This window comes from Zootoca vivipara, chromosome 15 (genome assembly GCF_963506605.1).
Source record: "Zootoca vivipara chromosome 15, rZooViv1.1, whole genome shotgun sequence".
NCBI lineage: Eukaryota > Metazoa > Chordata > Lepidosauria > Squamata > Lacertidae > Zootoca > Zootoca vivipara.
The window spans coordinates 6,873,339-6,890,228 of NC_083290.1; the positions used below are offsets into that span (position 1 = coordinate 6,873,339).

At 47.5% G+C, this 16,890-nt stretch overlaps 1 protein-coding gene across 7 annotated transcripts in view; it reads right to left on the bottom strand.

The window, feature by feature from the left end:
* The window catches only part of ACACA (acetyl-CoA carboxylase alpha), a 204,110-nt gene that overhangs the window by 17,725 nt on the left and 169,495 nt on the right, over positions 1-16,890 (bottom strand). For all 7 annotated transcript variants that reach the window (XM_060268325.1, XM_060268328.1, XM_060268326.1 and 4 more), the window contains 4 exons: positions 16,533-16,629; positions 15,524-15,659; positions 10,914-11,091; positions 9,825-9,937 (listed from right to left, as the gene is read on the bottom strand). In XM_060268325.1, coding sequence (XP_060124308.1) covers positions 9,825-9,937; positions 10,914-11,091; positions 15,524-15,659; positions 16,533-16,629 — 524 coding nt within the window. The remainder of the gene's footprint in view (positions 1-9,824; positions 9,938-10,913; positions 11,092-15,523; positions 15,660-16,532; positions 16,630-16,890) is intronic.

Here is a 16,890-nt window from a genome sequence, read left to right on the forward strand (position 1 = left end):
AGAAAAAAAGCACAGAAGATACTGAGACACTGTAGATATCCCCAAGGCCCTGAAGAAAAATAGGCAGAAGGTCCCGTGAGCCCAAAGGCCCCTCATTTTCACACCATTTTATCCTTGGCCAGTTCAGTATCCTGCAATCCAACCCAATAGTTCTGATACAGAATCGGAGCAGAGTCAAGCACAGAGAGAGCAGAATGCATTTATAAAATGCATGCAAATCTACAGAGATCGCAGCTTCACACGCCATAATCTACTGTGCTTCCAAGATCTAGATTTTGAATTTCCAAGCTACAGAGCAGGGTTGCATGGAAGGAACTGAAGGACAGAGGATAAGGAGATGAAATGAGTTGGAGGGACAGAGAACAGCGTTCTTGGGCGAAGAACAAGGATCTGTGTGGGATAAGAAAGAAGCACACACATATCCCTGTTAGCCAGTCCCACCTGCTTCATTCAGAAAATTCTGACCCTGTTGCTGAGTTATATAAGCTCCAGATGTGGTGGAATTCCCACCTGCCTCGCCAAGCAACACCTGGAGAGCCACAGGCTGCCCACCCCTGCTTTCAGGAGATTAGGTCTGCATTTCTGGACTGGGCCAAAATCTACCCAGCCCCAACAAAAAGGAGAACCCAATGGGTTAAATAACCTCCAATCAAACTGGGATCTTAATGTCAAAATACATGCATTCAGTTGATACATGCATTTTTCATCTCACTCTGCATCAGAACTACTTTTAACTGTTTTCATATGTGCAATTTTTTTTGAGTGGTCTATAAATTCTTTTGAAAAATCAAAAATACAGGGCCAGTTTAGAAACACCACTATGCTCAGTGCAACATGAATGAATGATGACCCATAAAGGCGGCACTCTGGGCAGATCACTGCAATGCGCTTGGCTCCAAGGCCCACTCAGAGCTAGCACCACGGACAGCTCAAAGCAGGGTGCTCAGTCACTGTGTGTCCTTTGATCCAATGGGGATTTTAATAGGCTTAGCCACACTCGACACTCTACTATGAAGCCAAACAGAAGCTGAGCTGGCCCATGCACTGGAGTCATTTCTCCTGGGGGCCATGCTGGGGAAAGCAAGAATTTGTTGTTGTTGTTGTTGTTTAGTCATTTAGTCGTGTCCGACTCTTCGTGACCCCATGGACCAGAGCACACCGGGCACTCCTGGATTCCACTGCCTCCCGCAGTTTGGTCAGACTCATGTTCGTAGCTTCGAGAACACTGTCCAACCATCTCCAAAGCAAGAATAGCCATCATGTTTCTTCCCATTGCAAATAGGTCTTTGAGGAGGACAATTCCAACTGGAACCACAGTGGGCACATAAAGGCTTAACCACACACACACGTGCGCACGCAATTGGCCCACCACACTACTTAAATTAGCAACACAGGGGGAAAACACATGACAAGTGTCATGTGCAGCTTGGCACTGAGGGGGAAGGCCGCCTGCTCCCTATACATGTCAGTTCAGAACCTCAGAGTAACCCTCTTCTCCTTCAGATTGAGCCTGGCTTATGCCAAGTTTGCTACCAGCCAGTTACGGTATCCCTGCCTGTCCCTCGGGGAGGTCTCATTAACAACAGGAAAGGCCCCGAGACCTTTCTCTAGGCCTTCTCTGAGGAAGGCAGGGAGGACGATGACAAGGGAGAGGGCCTTTTCAGTGGTGGCTCCCCATCTCTGAAACATTCACCCCAGAGAGTTCTGCCTAGCACCATCATTAGCATCCATTCAGTGCCAGGTAAAGACTTATTTGGGAGGCCAAACCCAACTTACAAAGGACCCCTTTGATTCTTAAAACTCACGGGTACCACTGGTGGCAGAGGTGGACCGGTGGGTGGAGGGAAAACGAAGGGACAGTTTTATATTGTATGTTTGTTTTGTTTGTTTTGTTTGTATAAAATCAATAAAAATCATTATATATAAAAAAAAAGACTTATCATTCCCCTGCATGGCCCTTGGTGGATTGAGCCAATTCTGTTCTACTGTCAGTGTGCTGTCAAAGCATCCTATGGCTGTTACTGGGGGAAGGGGCTGCTTTTTACATGCTGTATGAAAGCGTTGGCATGATTTTTTAAATATTTTCTATGGTGCAATATATTTAAGTTAACATCATTAAAGAACAATACAACACAATTATTATTAGGCCTTGTGGGCATGCCAAGAGTCACTGACGGCTGAAGGATGAGGCCTACTGCACTTCTCCTGTCTATAGCAACCCCTCCCAGTCACCAGTCCTACCCCCACCCCCACCCCGCCACTCACAAAGGCTTGGTTGGAGAGCAGAGAGTAGGAACTGGAAGAGTGAGCTGAGGACCACGTCCCTAGCTCTTCTCTGGGTGCCTTCCACCATAAAAGATAAGGCAGGAACCAACTACAGAGACAGACTTTTCAGCGGTGGCACCTTGCATCTGAAATCCTCTCTCCAAGCAGCCTCACCAGGGACCCACTTTGTTGACAACTTGTCTACTGCTTTGAAGAAACATTTTATTTTATTGTACTAGAATTGTTAACCACACTGTGGCCCAGGAACACGGGTTGATGAAAGTTCCGAGGTCTACGTTTGAATAAAACTAAAGGAAAATCCCCAAACCTTCTTGGGGAAAGCACAGACAGACAGAGGCTCTTTCGCGGATTTTTCTGGGGTGGGTTATGAAACCAAATTAATTATGGGGCGAGCTGGAGATTGTTCATCCATCACTAGCTGTCAGTTGTTTAAGCCAGAGCATGATGGAGGTGGGGGGGGGGGGGAGACACAGAAAATCTTAACTGGAGTCACCAGAACACTAGGAAGGTGCCTTCAACCAAGTCAGCCTATTGGACCAAACAGAGCAGTACTGCCGACACTGACTGGCAGTGGCTTTCTGGGGTTTCAGGCAGGGCTCTCTCCCAGCCAGGGGTTGAACCTGGGGCCTTCTGCATGCCAAGCAGATGCTTTGCCACTGAGCCATGGCCCTTCTCTGAAAGATGCATGTCACAAGTGAAGGGGGGGGAGAGGGAACCAGAGCAGAGGAAAGAAAGATTTGATCAGATGCAAGGCAGGGAAAGGGGGGGGGGTAAAGGCAGTCCCCAGAACCAGGACCTATTCCAAAGTGTGCAAATATGCAACACTGACCTCTGCACGCAAAGCGGCTGGAGTTGACAGCGTGTGAGAGGCACATGCTTCATAATTGCAGCATTACATTTTCATGTTGTGCCGCTGCATTCTTCTAACATAAGCCAAGCACACCTCAACAACTTTATTACACTAGGAATCAGTTGTGGGAAGGCTACTACTGCTAGTGCCATAATTATTTTTTAAATACAGTGCTGTGCTGCCTTCTTTTCTATTGCTTTTTTTTTAGGAATCCCCCCCTTTTTTTGCAGGACAGCAGTAGTTGTTAAGGAAGCAAACACTCATGTATTCCAGACCGTCTGCCACCCTTGTGTTGTCGAGCCAGCCCCGGTAATGATGCAGGTGAGATTAACAAATATGTCAATGTCTATTTTCTGCTTAATTTAAAAGTGGCGTCTATAAAGATTTTTTGGCTTCTGAACCCTCTTCTCCTGAAAGAAAGAGGTAACAATGAAGGATGGTGAAGGGGGGGGAAGAGAAGGGGAATAAAGAGTGATTATCCTATCATTGATTGATTGTCAGGAACGTTTCTTATTCACTGGGTATTGTAAAAGGCTAAGCTCTCAATCAATTCCATAAGACCCCTGTACAATTAAATATAAAGGAATAGGTTTCTTTCTTTTGCAGTCAGATCATCAGGCCTCACACTTAAAAGATGGGGAGGGCTTTTATGCCTGTGCAAATAAGAAAATCTTCAAGGGACACCTGAAGGAAGCAAACGATGGTTCCCACCGAACCTGTACCGCTAGGGAGCTTCACAGGGGCTCACCTGCCACACTAAAGACTCATTCCCTAGTGATGGCCAACTGAATCTCAGGGGTCGCGTGGGGAACAACCAGAAGTGCCCCATCAGAGGATCTCAGCCATCAGGAATCTGTCCTTAAGTGTCATGGACTGGTAGATGCAGAGGAATGGTGGGAGGAACCAGTTGGGGAGGGAAGAAGGCTCAGAGTCTGGGGAATGGTGGTGAGATGGTGATGAGTGGTCAAAGGGAAAAGAGGGAGAAGACTGGGAGGAGGAGGAGGAGGAGGAGGAGGAGGAGGAGGAGGAGGAGGAGGTGTCAGAAGCTGAAGAGGCAGCGGGGCTTAGTGAGCAGGGAGAAGTCCAGAATCGGAGGCAGAGGCTGAAGCAGCAGAGGAGGGAGGCCAAGAGGCAGAGATGAGTCTGGCTGGGAAAGAGTCACAGGTGTCTCCTCTTGCTGTGACCAAGCTCCCTTCTCTGCTGACTCCCAGAATCAGAAGAAGCATGAGATGGGAGGAGCAAAGACAGGCACGCAGGTGCAGTCTCCGATTGCTTGGGGAAAGCCCAGGGGAGGAGGCGACATATGCAGCTGCAGGGAGGCAGGGACTTTTAGTCTCGGTAACTGATCTTCATGGAGTAAGACCACCGGGAATGAGCTGCTATGCTCACTAAGTCCGACACTCAGCCAAGTGTGTGGAGATCATGCTTTTGCTAATAAAGAGTTAACTCCCAACTTTGAACTGACCAGCGTACTCCTGTGTCAGAAAGATACTATGGGACCAAGTTGTTTAGGGCGTTGTAAATTAACACAAGTACCTTGCAACCAGTGCTACTCTCCACAGCGGGGTAACAGGTTGCCAGTAATCTGCTCCTGTGAGCAGTCTGGCTGCTGCATTCTGCACTAGTTGAAGCTTCTGGACAAACTTCTGGACCAAATGCAAGGGTAGCCCCACATAAAACGCATTACAGTACTCCAGCCTTGAGGTTACCAATGCATGGACCACTGGAGTCACCAGGCTGTTGCGGTCTAGGCACATTCAGGAGGCTAAAGCTACCAATGGCTACGAGCCATGATGCCAGTGTTCCACCCCCAAGGCAGTATATGCCTCTGCATACTAGCTGATGGGAGTCACAAGTGGGGAGAAGGCTACTGCACCCGTGCCTTGTTCGCAGGCTTCCCAGAAGCACCTAGTGGGCTGATGCGAGACCAGGAAGGTGAGCTAGATGGGCCATTGGCCTCATCCAGCAGGGCTCCTCTTTGCATTCATGGATCTCCAAACGCTAGTGCCGTTGAGAGGCAGGTTGCATTTGCAGAAGCTATCAGCACAAACAACTCACACACATTGTTTTTTATTTTTTAAAGGAAGATTCCCACAGCTGCAAATTTCCATCAATGCATCACCCTACAAAGTCATCTGATGCCAAATGGCCATTCTGGAACTCCCAAAGTACCAAGCAGGCAACGGCGGGGAAGAAGATCACAAGTCTGAAGGGGTTTTATAAAGAGATGGACGCTCTCTAGCAAGCCAAAGATGTTGGCTCGTCCATCCCTCCCAACCCGGTGTGTGTCTCATGATGTGTGTGACCTATTACGGTATCTTCAATAGGTCAACAACCCATAAGCAGCTGATCTGAGAGGACATTATTTACCATGGTGCTGTGAGAACATTATTATTAATACTGTATTTCTGAACATTTAAAACTCTTACCATATAACAAAATCTGTGCTTCTCCCAAGTTGTAAGAGATCACAACCGAAAGCAAGAGGGCAAGTAAACCACAGAAAAGTTAGAAAGCCGCCAGCCGCTGCATTTCTTTCCATCTCTCCCAATTTCCCAAGCCAAAATAGCACCGAGAGCCACAATCTCGAATGCTGTTAAGACACCACACGGCGTTCATACAATAAAATCAATGCTAAAAAACTCATTTAACCTGAAAACGTGACACGCAAAGACTGATCTAGGCTCCTAGTAGTTCAGCATCCCTTCCCTACTGACATTGAGTGAACGGAAACTCCAGAAGATGCCTTATATACTGGGTCATGCTATTTGGCCACCTAGCCCAGTTTTACCAGCTCTGACTGGAAGCAGCTCTCTAGGGTCTCAGGCAGGGAAAGGTCTCCCACCGTAACTAATGCCTGATCCTGTTAATCTGGAGATGCCGGGGACTGAACGTACGAGCCTTCTGCATGAAAAACAGGGAACCTCAGTCTCGGGGTGTGTGTGTGACATACGTGGCCCTCCAGGCCCCTCTAACTGGCCCTTGGGATCCCGACAAGGCCACATTCCTCACTGGCCCTGCTCTGCACCTTCCTCAAGTGATTCTACCTGGCTGGGGAAAGTGTGCATGAACTGAGATAGAATGCCTCTTGCTTGCTGGATGTGTGTATCAGGCCACACACACTTTTGCCACACCCAACACCTCTGGAAGGGTGCCCACGTGTGAAAGCACTCTCCACTAAAACACAACTCTTCCCTTAAGGATTTCCATTCAGTCTTCCAGCTCCCATCTCTGGCTATGGGTATACGAAGCAGCTCAGTTTTGACTGCCTTACTGAGCTCAGGACCACAATGCCTTTTCTGTGGTGGCTCCCTGCTTATGGAATGCTCTTGCTAGGGAAACCTGCCTGGTATCATCACTATCTACTTTTAGGCACCAGGTAAAATAGTTTCTTTTTACCCAGCCTTTTGGCCGTAATCTGGAGGGTTTAGATAGATAGATAGATAGATAGATAGATAGATAGATAGATAGATAGATAATAGATAGATATTTGTGATTTCTTTCAGTGGGTGGGATGAGGTAGGCCTGCCTTTTTAAAGTATGAATGTGATTATGGTTTTTATTCTGTTTTGGTTTTATGCGGGTTTTAATCTCTGTACTACTATGTAAGTTGCTTTGGGTTACGTTTTGTAATGAAAAATGAAGGAAACTGGAAGTCTGAAGGTGTATAAGGGACAAGTTAAGTGTGAAAGGAGAACGGGAGAAGAAATCATACTCTGCGAGGTGTAAAGGCAGTAAAAGAAAACGCAAAATAAATGGCCTTTTCCAGTTAGCCTCTTTATCAGCAAATTCTGCCCCCAAAGGAGAGACTGGATCACAATACTTCCAGAACCAATGCCTGTACTTAGTTTGAGGAAAACTGAGCTGCAGAACTCATTGCCACAAGGAAATCACCATGCCAAAGAATTCAGCCAGTTCAAAAAGAAAAATGTCTCAATAGAAAACGATGTTCTTCATTGCGAACTGATATGGCCAAACTCTGTCTCTATCCACCGCCATTTTGTAGCTGACTCAACCCCTATACCGAGTCTCTCCAGTGGGCCCCTGCTCTGTCCTGTGCCGTGGAGTTCCACTGGCTGACTGTACTGAATTAAAAACCACACTTGGCTGCATGCAGTTTCCTATGGACTTCATTTTCAAACGTTGGCTTGATTGTTTTCTCACAGTCACATATTCCTGGTTAACCATTTCTGCCGACAAATCATCACAAGAAGACTTAAAAAATAAATAAATCCCGTGCGAGTTTTTGTTTTGTTTCTGTTTTTAATAAAAAAAAAGCCTAACTGGCAAGCTCTAAAAAGTTTAAGCAGCCTAAAAGCGCTAAGACACACAGCCTCACATCCCCCTGCTGCGCCAAAGCTCCTCCGCTTACGCCAAAGCTCAACACGTAACATTGAGTGACATTTTAATAAACACGAAACTAATAAAGATTTCGGTTACGACGCTTGGGAAAAAATTGATAATGAGCAGATCTGTGTCACATTATTCAAGATCTTCCTTGGGCTGCCCCCAAGCCCTCTCTGCCAGTGGAAACCCAGTGGCGGAGAGAGGGGTTCAGAACGAAAACGCAACGCTGCCCTCGGATTCCCTCCACCCAGCCGCCCCCCCCCCCACGCAAACGACACACAGATGCAAGAGCACCGTCCCTCGTGTCGTCCCCCCCCCCCCCGGCCGATGTTGCCACAAAGCAGCCGCTCGGCAGAAATGATGGCGGCCATTCAGGGGTTAAGAGAGGCAGCGAACCCCCAGCTAATGAGCAAGTGTGCGGCAGGCTGCTGTAAGATAAATGGAACTCTCTGCGCTTCTGCTGGAGTCAGCATGAACCGCGGCCCTGCGGCTTGTTTGTGGCAAATGGAGTGCGCAAAATATCAAAGGGCAGTGATCCAGAAGACGACCGGCTTTGACAAATTTTAAATTGGCCAGAAAGAAAAACCGGCACACAAAAAAAAAAAAGAAGAGGAAAAAATGAGAGAGAGAGAGAGGGAGAAATTATGCAATTCGCTGTGTCCTACAATCTAGGCTCATCCTGCTTTTGAACAGCATTAGTTGGTGGGGGAGAATCGCCACCACCACCACCAATGGCCCGACATTGAGAGCAATTATGAGCCATCTAAGCAAGACACTTATCAGAAACCAAAGCTTTTAATGCACACTCTCCCATTCTCTCTCTGGATGGTGGAGAAGGGGCTCCGCCTAGGATGTCATGGGTGGTGTTCTGCACAGAAATTATTAGCTTGTTTCTTTGGTAGGGGGAGATTGGAGTCAATATATATATATCACGCACACAAACAAACCATGCTATTTAAAAAAGGGGGCAGGGGGAGAAATTTGAAGCTTCTTTTAATGGCAGTAAAAAGTGCTCTTTTTGGTTTTGTATTGATACCTGCGGAAGGCTGAGTGCGAACCAGGTGAGAAGAAGAGATTCAAGGGACGTTAACAGCAGCTGAATCAAAAATGGCGATTCAGGGTGTGAGTTCAGCACATCTGATTCTCTGGTTGGGAGGAGTCATGTGTTAAAAATAATGTTCTCATCAGTCCCCACCCTTGTGTTCGGACACATCCAGCCCCTACGAAGAAAGGGCAAAAAAACTGTTCCTGGTTTGCCGTATCACAAAACGCTTTTGGACACAGCTTCAGGGTTCAGTGCAAAGCAGCCTAGCTGCAATGTTTGTGGGTTTTAAAACAAGCAGCCTAAATGCAACCTCCATATAGATAGGGCACCAACATGCAGCAGAAGGTATTTTTTTTTAAAAAAAAAGTAATAAGAGAGTATGGGCACAATAAGAGCTCTGCTGGATCAGGCCCATGGCCCGTCTAGTCCAACATCCTGTTCTCACAGTGGCCACTGAGATGTCTGGGAAACCCAAACACTGGACCTGAGCACAGGAGAACTCTCCCCTCCTGCAGTTTCCGGCAACTGCTAATCAGACGCATTACTGTCCCTGACTGTGGAGTAAGAACATAGCCCTTCCCTCCATGAATTTGTCCAATCCTCTTTTAAAGCCACACAAGTTGGTAGACACCACTGCCTCCTGGGGGAGCAAGTTCCATAAACTACGTGCTTTACGAAAAAGTACTTTCTTTTATCTGTCCTGAATTTTCCAACATTCAGCTTCATTGGATGAGTTCTAGTGCAATGAAAGAGGGAGGAAAAAACTCCGCTTTCTCCATGCCATTAAGCATTTAATAAACGCTCATCATGTCACCTGTCACTCGCCTTTTCTCTGACCTGATACACTTTATTGAGTAGAGAAAGCACTGTATAAATCCCAAATATTACGATAACATTATAAAAAGGGTGGAGAACCTTTTCCAGGCAGCAGGCCAGGCCCAGCACTCCCCCAACCACCTGCCCCATTCCCCCTAATGGACCAGCCTCCACTGTAAATAAATGCAGGAATTGTAACTGCAGCCTCCAATCCTTTCCAAAAAATCTACACACCTGGCTTAGACAGGCCTTTCCACACAACACACTCCTCCTAAATGCTTTCTTGCTCTCTGCCTTACAACCTGAGGAATAAGGAGTGGAAAAACACCACCGAACAAACCTTCACACACACACCCCCCCCCATGATTCTGACAGGCAAAAGCCTCAAAATGGGCCAATGGAAGGGAAAAGTGGATGCATTTCTTAGAAACTGGCTGGACATGTTTTAATTTGCACGTGAGCAACCCCACCAACACTCACCAAGTCGTTCTGCCAGACGCACGTAGATGGGATCCACACGCCTCATTGTCTTCACCAAATCTTTCTTTCGGAACTTGATTTCCACTGTGCCTTCGGGCTCCAGAACCCCTCCTCTGAAGAAAGGGGGTGGGGTGGGGGAAATAAAAAGGAATATGTTCTCAAAGAGGCTACGCCGTTCAAGGCTGAATGCGTCTAGACTGGGAGGTGCACCTCAGTGGGGAAGACCCTTCTCCCCCACAGCAAGCAGCCTCCGAGGGATTCAAACCTCATGCAAAAGAGGTGAACTCTAGCACTAAATCATAGATTAGACTAGGATTTATTTGAGTGTGGCATCCGCCCTGGAGTGGGAAGCACCTCATAGCAAAAAAACAAACAAGCAAACAAACAAACACCAGACCACGCATCCCTACACATTGTTCAAATTGCCAGACTAGGCTTCTTGGCAGTTTTATGCCTTAAAAGCAGCCTTCCTGGACATGGTGCCCTCCTGACATTCTGAACCACAATGGGTCATGCCAACAGGGGCTGTAGTCTTCTCTGGTACAGTAGGGATGGAGGACTCAGAAGCCAAAGGCAGCCTTTCTATCTAGCCCCCAGGGCTGCCCCAGGCTGTACAGCCTCCCCCCCCCCCCAAGCAAGCCACACCTATTGTCATTCCTGCTTCACACCCTTCCGGAGGGGAATCTCAGATGCAGAGCCCAAATGCAGGCCTCCCTGTATGGCCCTAAAACTCTCTGCAGGCCACACCTTTTCCCTAGCCACGCCCCTTCTCCCCAGGCCACGCCCCTCACTGCTGCAGTCAGATGGACTGAATGGGTCTGACTAGGTTAGGCATCCCCAAACTGCGGCCCTCCAGATGTTTTGGCCTACAACTCCCATGATCCCTAACTAGCAGGACCAGTGGTCAGGGAAGATGGGAATTGTAGTCCAAAACATCTGGAGGGCCGAAGTTTGGCGAAGCCTGGACTAGGTTGTTGGGACTCTCAACTCCATGATGATGGGATCTGGGCATCCCTCAGCTAGTTGGGCGTTTGCATCTCTGAGGTAGGCAAGCTGGGATGGAAGGAGGTGCGAGACTGAAGCCATTACCTGCTTTCCCGATCTGCGTACATCTCCATGTGCCGAGGGTTAATGGTGGGGTCGATCACCACCCAGGAGCCTCCTCTCAGCTCTGCTTGTGGCGGGATGTAAACAAGGACAGGCTGCCTGTACTCCCGCAAACCGTCCACGATGTAGGCCCCGAATTTCAACACCTGGTCGTACATGTCTGCACAGGGAGGGGAAAGGACACAGGTGTAAGAATCCTCCAAACCCTGCCCCACCGTAAACAGGAAGTAAGGCTGTGCACAGAGCCCACCACGGTTAACTCATGGAATTCACAGCTTCAGCTTGAGGTGGCCACTCGCCATTCATCTCCAATGGCTTGTTTTTGCTTTGTAATGGTTAAGGGAGATTGATCCATGGCTGCTAGCCACATGGCCATGTTGAAAATACTGTAGAAATTGGGAGTTCTTGGTGAAATCAAGAGATCAAATGGAAAGGTTCCAAGAACTCAGGCCAGGAAGGAGATTAATTATAATTTCTTCAAACTGTTTAAAGCTTCAAGTAATGAGACAAATTCCAGTTAGGAGGAATGCTGCAAACAGATTGAGCAAGTTAGGCAAACACAATTGATTACACTTTGACCATGAAACTATAGCTGATGAAGAATAAACGAAACAAGGCCTTGTCCTGTATTTGAAAATTATTCTAACTGGAATTTGTCTCATTACTTGAAGCTTCCAACAGTTTGAAGAAATTATAATTAATCTCCTTCCTGGCCTGAGTTCTTGGAACCTTTCCATTTGCTAGCCACAGGGGCCAAATAGAACCTCCATATTCAAGAGCAGTCAGACTGCATTACGGCAGCCTTTGCTGACCTAGCACTGTGCTTGCAGAGGTTGATGGGAGCTGCTGTCCAAAACATCTGGAGGGTGTTTTTCTGGCTACCTCATTGTTTTGCTTGTAGTACACAGGTGTGACTGATCTATTAGGGGCAGGCATGGCCAAACTTGGCCCTCCAGATGTTTTGGGACTACAACTCCCACCATCCCTAGCTAAGTGGACCAGTGGTCAGGGATGATGGGAATTGTAGTCCCACAACATCTGGAGGGCCAAGTTTGGCCATGCCTGTATTAAGGTGAATGGGGCTCCACCCCACCAGTCTTAGTTTGCCCTCAAACAGCTTCCACCTGGCCCTGCCTGGCAGCTCCCTCCTCCTCCATGTCAGTGTTGCCCCTTGTAGAACTGAGAAGTGGGGAGGCGGAGGAAGGGGACAAATCTAGAACGAGTTGGCTCTACCTGCCGTTGGCTCTGGCTCCCCCTACTGTTGGCCTCCCTGCCTGACACCCCCTACCAGACACTTTCGTGGGTTCATTTACAAGGTGGTTGTAATCTAATATTCCTGGTTCTCATGGGAAATGAGTTTTAAAAAAAGAAAAAAGACTGCACTCCTGAAGGATTTCCAAGGATTGCTCAAATTTATTCCTTAACCGATGTTCAGGTGAATGGAACACTAAAATAAAAATAAAAATGCTAGCAGCAAGGAGGGGAAACTTTCTTTTGAGGGGGAGTGAATGTCATCTCTGGGTGAAAAAGAAAAAATCCTTATTTTTTTATATAAATATATATATAAGGGGAATGACAAATTTATTGCTAATTAAACAATCACTTTATTATGTAGTGCTAGCAATAAACCACTTGAAGCTCCTTTCAGCTAATTCCAATGTTAAGAAAATAATTGCTCAATTCAAATTATTTTAACCAAATTAATTCTTTATGAGACATTTTTTAGTAGTGCTACATAATAAAATAATTGTGTAATTAGCCTGGCATTTTTCACTCCTGCCATGAGCGTATATTTTAACTCGGTAGAAGGAGGCTGGCCAAATGGGGAAGACTGCACTCCCTCCCTCCCTCTCTTTCTCATTTGCACGGAGACGGAGATTTTTAAAAAATAAAGAGAAAAGGGAGATGGGGCAGGAATGAATCAAAGGGAGCTTCCTGAATGTAGCTATATTCAATTGCAGACTGGCAAGTCCAGGCTACATTAATTTATACCACCACCACCCCACCCCCTCTCTCTTTAAAAAATAACTAGATTTGTTTTCCTAATGTGATGGATGAAGAAGATCATTGTTTGTTTTTTGGTGAGCATAGTGTTCTGCAACCTTCCCACAGACCACCTGAATGGATCTTCTCTACTGCCACCTGAGAACCTCTGCAGTGGGCAGAACCGAGCTAAATGTACCTCCTACGTACATTTCTGCTTGTGTTCCACAGCCCTCTGTTAAACTAACAGGCGAAGGCAAAGGCTGCATAGAGAGATTTGGGTTTTGGACAGAGATCCGACGAAAGTAAACAACTGTGCTACTGGGGAAGAGATATAGCTGGGTGGACCGACTGAAGGGGACACAAGCTTATTTTAGAGCAGGGATGGGGAACCTGTGGACCTCCAGATGTCGTTTGACTCTAACTTCCACCAACCCCAGCCAACAGGGATGATGGGAGTTGTGATCCAACATCTGGAAGGCCACAGGTTAGAAGAGGAAGAGCAGTGAATGTCATGTTATGTTAGGTCTAGGGCAGTGTTTCCCAACCTTGTGCCTCCAGCTGTTTTCGGACTACAATTCCCATCATTCCTGACCACTGGTCTTGCTAGCTAGGGATGATGGGAATTGTAGTCTCAAAACATCTGGAGGCACAAGGTTGGGAAACACTGGTCTAGGGACGTAGGAAGCAGACTATTGGACATGTGGCTCAGTATCGTCTACCCTGACTGGCAGAAGCAGCTCTCCAGGGCTTCAGAAAAAGGGGTTCCCCTCCAGCTCTATCTGGGGGTGGCGGGGGCTGAACCTGGGGATCTTTGCATGCAAAGCAGGTGCTCTAACCAAAACAGAAGCAGAGATAGTTGATCCCCTCTCTCTGATGGGCTGGGAAAGCATTTTCAGTTTTGACACAATGACCTCAGAACGTTCTGCCACCGACAGAAAATCCTTCAGACCGTCCGGTGCAAAGTTAAAAGTCTAATTTCCCAGGCCACCGGAACAACCTTAAAGGTTTGCGCTGGCAGACACATGCATCTGGAATTTTTCTCTGCTCGGGTAACTGCACTTACTTTTTCTCTCCCCCCCCCCCCACCTGCTCTCTGACTCTGTCCATCAATTCTGGGCAACACTCAAAGCTTGAATCATCCTTAGCAGTTTGGATGGAGCTTCAGAGTAAAAATGGCAACACACACACACACACACACACACACACACCATGCAATACACCCATTGTGTACATATAAAAAGAGTCTCCTAAATCCATTACACTCAGGTTCCGCTGCGATATAAACATGCAGGTAATCAGAGTTTGTTGTAGTTGTTTTTAAAGGTCTTTTCCATTTTTTCCCCATTCCGGTCAAAGACTCTGGTAACCGTTCCCCCCTTTTATTGTTATTTATAACCTGTCCCAGGGGGTAGGGGTGGGGTGGGCAAAATAATAAGTATAACATGAAAAACCAACCGAGAGCGACCCCGTAGTGCTACCAGCAAGGCGGTTTAATATCTTTGGGATTTGCATCCTATCAACCGCTATTCACGCTGAGCCCAAGACCCCGGTGCTAATTTCGAGTAAATTTCACGCTTGATGTCTCGCTGTTGTGGGTCACTGGCGGTTCGTCTAAATAAACTGCTTCCCTCCATCTAAATATTCAAGGCGTCCTCTTCCTTCTTTTTTTAAAAGAGGAAATAATAATTTAATTTTTGCATTATGTTAAATAGCCTCGCGGCTAGATGGAGCTCATTCGGCAAAAAGAAACCTTTCCCACTCTCGATATGCCTTTATTTATCCTACAGAATTTTTGTTTATATATACATATAGGGATATAAATATATGCGCAAAAGCCAATGTGTTTGGCGACACGTGTGTGTGTGCGCGTGCAACGGCTTAAATTAGACCTCCTAGGCCGACTTGTAAAGAGTTCCCCCCCCCTCCTCCTCTACTAATGTCAATTCTCAACATGGCAAGAGCGATCTCTAATCTTTTCCTACTCATTACACACAATTTTGGAGTCGTTTTACCCACGGCGCAGCCAGATCTTGGCGGAGTGTGTGTGTATATATATGCATGTATTTGTGTGTTCTTAGGCGCACCGAGGGGTGGTATAATTGTTTATTTTCACTCTCTGCTTAATCCTCTGCCCCCCTCCAGCTCCCGCCTCCCCCTACCGCCCAACATGGAAACCAAAATTGCAAGCGTTTCTCTTAAGGAGTGTGGGAAGATTGACAAGAGATGCTCCCTTAACTTGCTCCCTGGGTTCCTCAATCTGCTGACACTGGATAATGTCCAAGGCGATTGCCCTTTGAGGGCACTGCCCCACCAGCCTGTTTACCCTTGGCTAGCATCCACCTGCCTGCCTGCCGACTTAAAATCAGCCCAGAGGTGGCCCTTGCTATCAACTCCCTCTTCCTCATTGTCAGTTTTGCCCTTGTAGAATGCAGCAGGGAGGAGGATGTGGGGGAAACAAGAAATAGTCAGTTTCACCTACTGCTGGGTTTCACCTTCCCTGGGTTTCACCTTCCCTGCCGTCCACCCCACCAATCCCATTGGGCAAAAGCAACCACTGGCTGGCAGGGGGGGGGGGAAACCACCCATTTTCAAACAATAACAATAACCTTTCATTCCTCCAGAGAAGCCTCTCCAGTTTGCAAAGACCATCAGCGGCAGCCCTTCCCGGTTGAAATCCTTTATTGCTTGAGCCGTCTTGAAGGCTGAGTCAGGAAACCACACCTGGCCAGCCTGCTGGATAATCTGTTGCAAGGTGAATGAGAGGAAATGGTTTGCAGGTGAGTACAAGGCAGCAGTAGCGAAAGCTGCCAATACAGAACCAAAACTGATTAACTGCAGGGGATTAAGGTTTCTTTAGCCCACAGCTGCTAAGACACAGGGGGCTGCACTCAGAGCAGACTCGTGGAAACGGAACGGACCCACGGTGGTCCTGTCTGCTCCTGTCAATGGGCCTGCTCAGAGCATGATGAATCCTGGATGCAACCCCAGCAGAAAACACCGCAAAAGCTCCTTGAAGACTTGCTGGGTCACCTGCCATGGTGATGGGCAGGGGGGTTGCGGAAGCAGGCAGGCGTGCAGCAAAATGGGAGAGGTCTCTGCATGTGCAACCCATGGAGACCCATTGCATATACACACCCTCCTTTCATGTGAGTGAAGGATGGAGTGAACTCCCTACAAATGTTGCGCTGGAGAACATCAGTGGCTCTATAGATGTTGTCGGCCTACATCTCATGTAGCTCCCATCTAGGGTTGCCAGACTCAATAGAGGACAGGACTTCTGTGCCTTTAGTTGCCCTGCTCTCTTTTGAGTCTGGAAACCTTAAAGAGAAACCAGCAGACCCTTTGTTTAATTTCCAAGCAAAGGGTCTGCTGGCTTAAGGTTTCCAGACTCAAAAGAGAGCAGGGCAATTAAAGGCACAGAAGTCCTGTCCTCTATTAGAGTCGGGCAACCCTACTCCCATCACCCCTGGACATTGGCCAGTCTAGCTAGGGCTGATGGGAGTTGGTATCTATCAGCTGGGGGATCACAGACATTCCCCAGCGCTATATCACTTCAAAGGGACATGCTTCAGATGCCATGGACCCATGCCGTGTTTTAGGAGCTAAAAAACCTACCTTGGCTTCCGAGTCTAGGTTTGCAGGGTCTGCAGGGATCGTCAGCTCCACTGTCCGGGTTTCGACCGCAACCACTCCAACAGGTATTCCACCCAGCCTGGTAAGAAACGGCAAAATGCACAATTGCGTTTGCGCAACTTTAATTTTTAAACACAAATTAAGTTGGATCCTGATCCAAAGTGGGATCGACCGGGTGAGAGAGGGGGGTTAAACCCTTTCCTCCTGTGCTGTTTTTCCAACTGAAAATCCCCCAAACCCAAGGAAGAGACAGCAGCTGCTTATTGTGGGGTTTTGTTCTTTTTGTTTTGTTGGGGGAAATGGAAAATTATTTTGAGGTGGGGGGGGGAGAGAGAGAGAG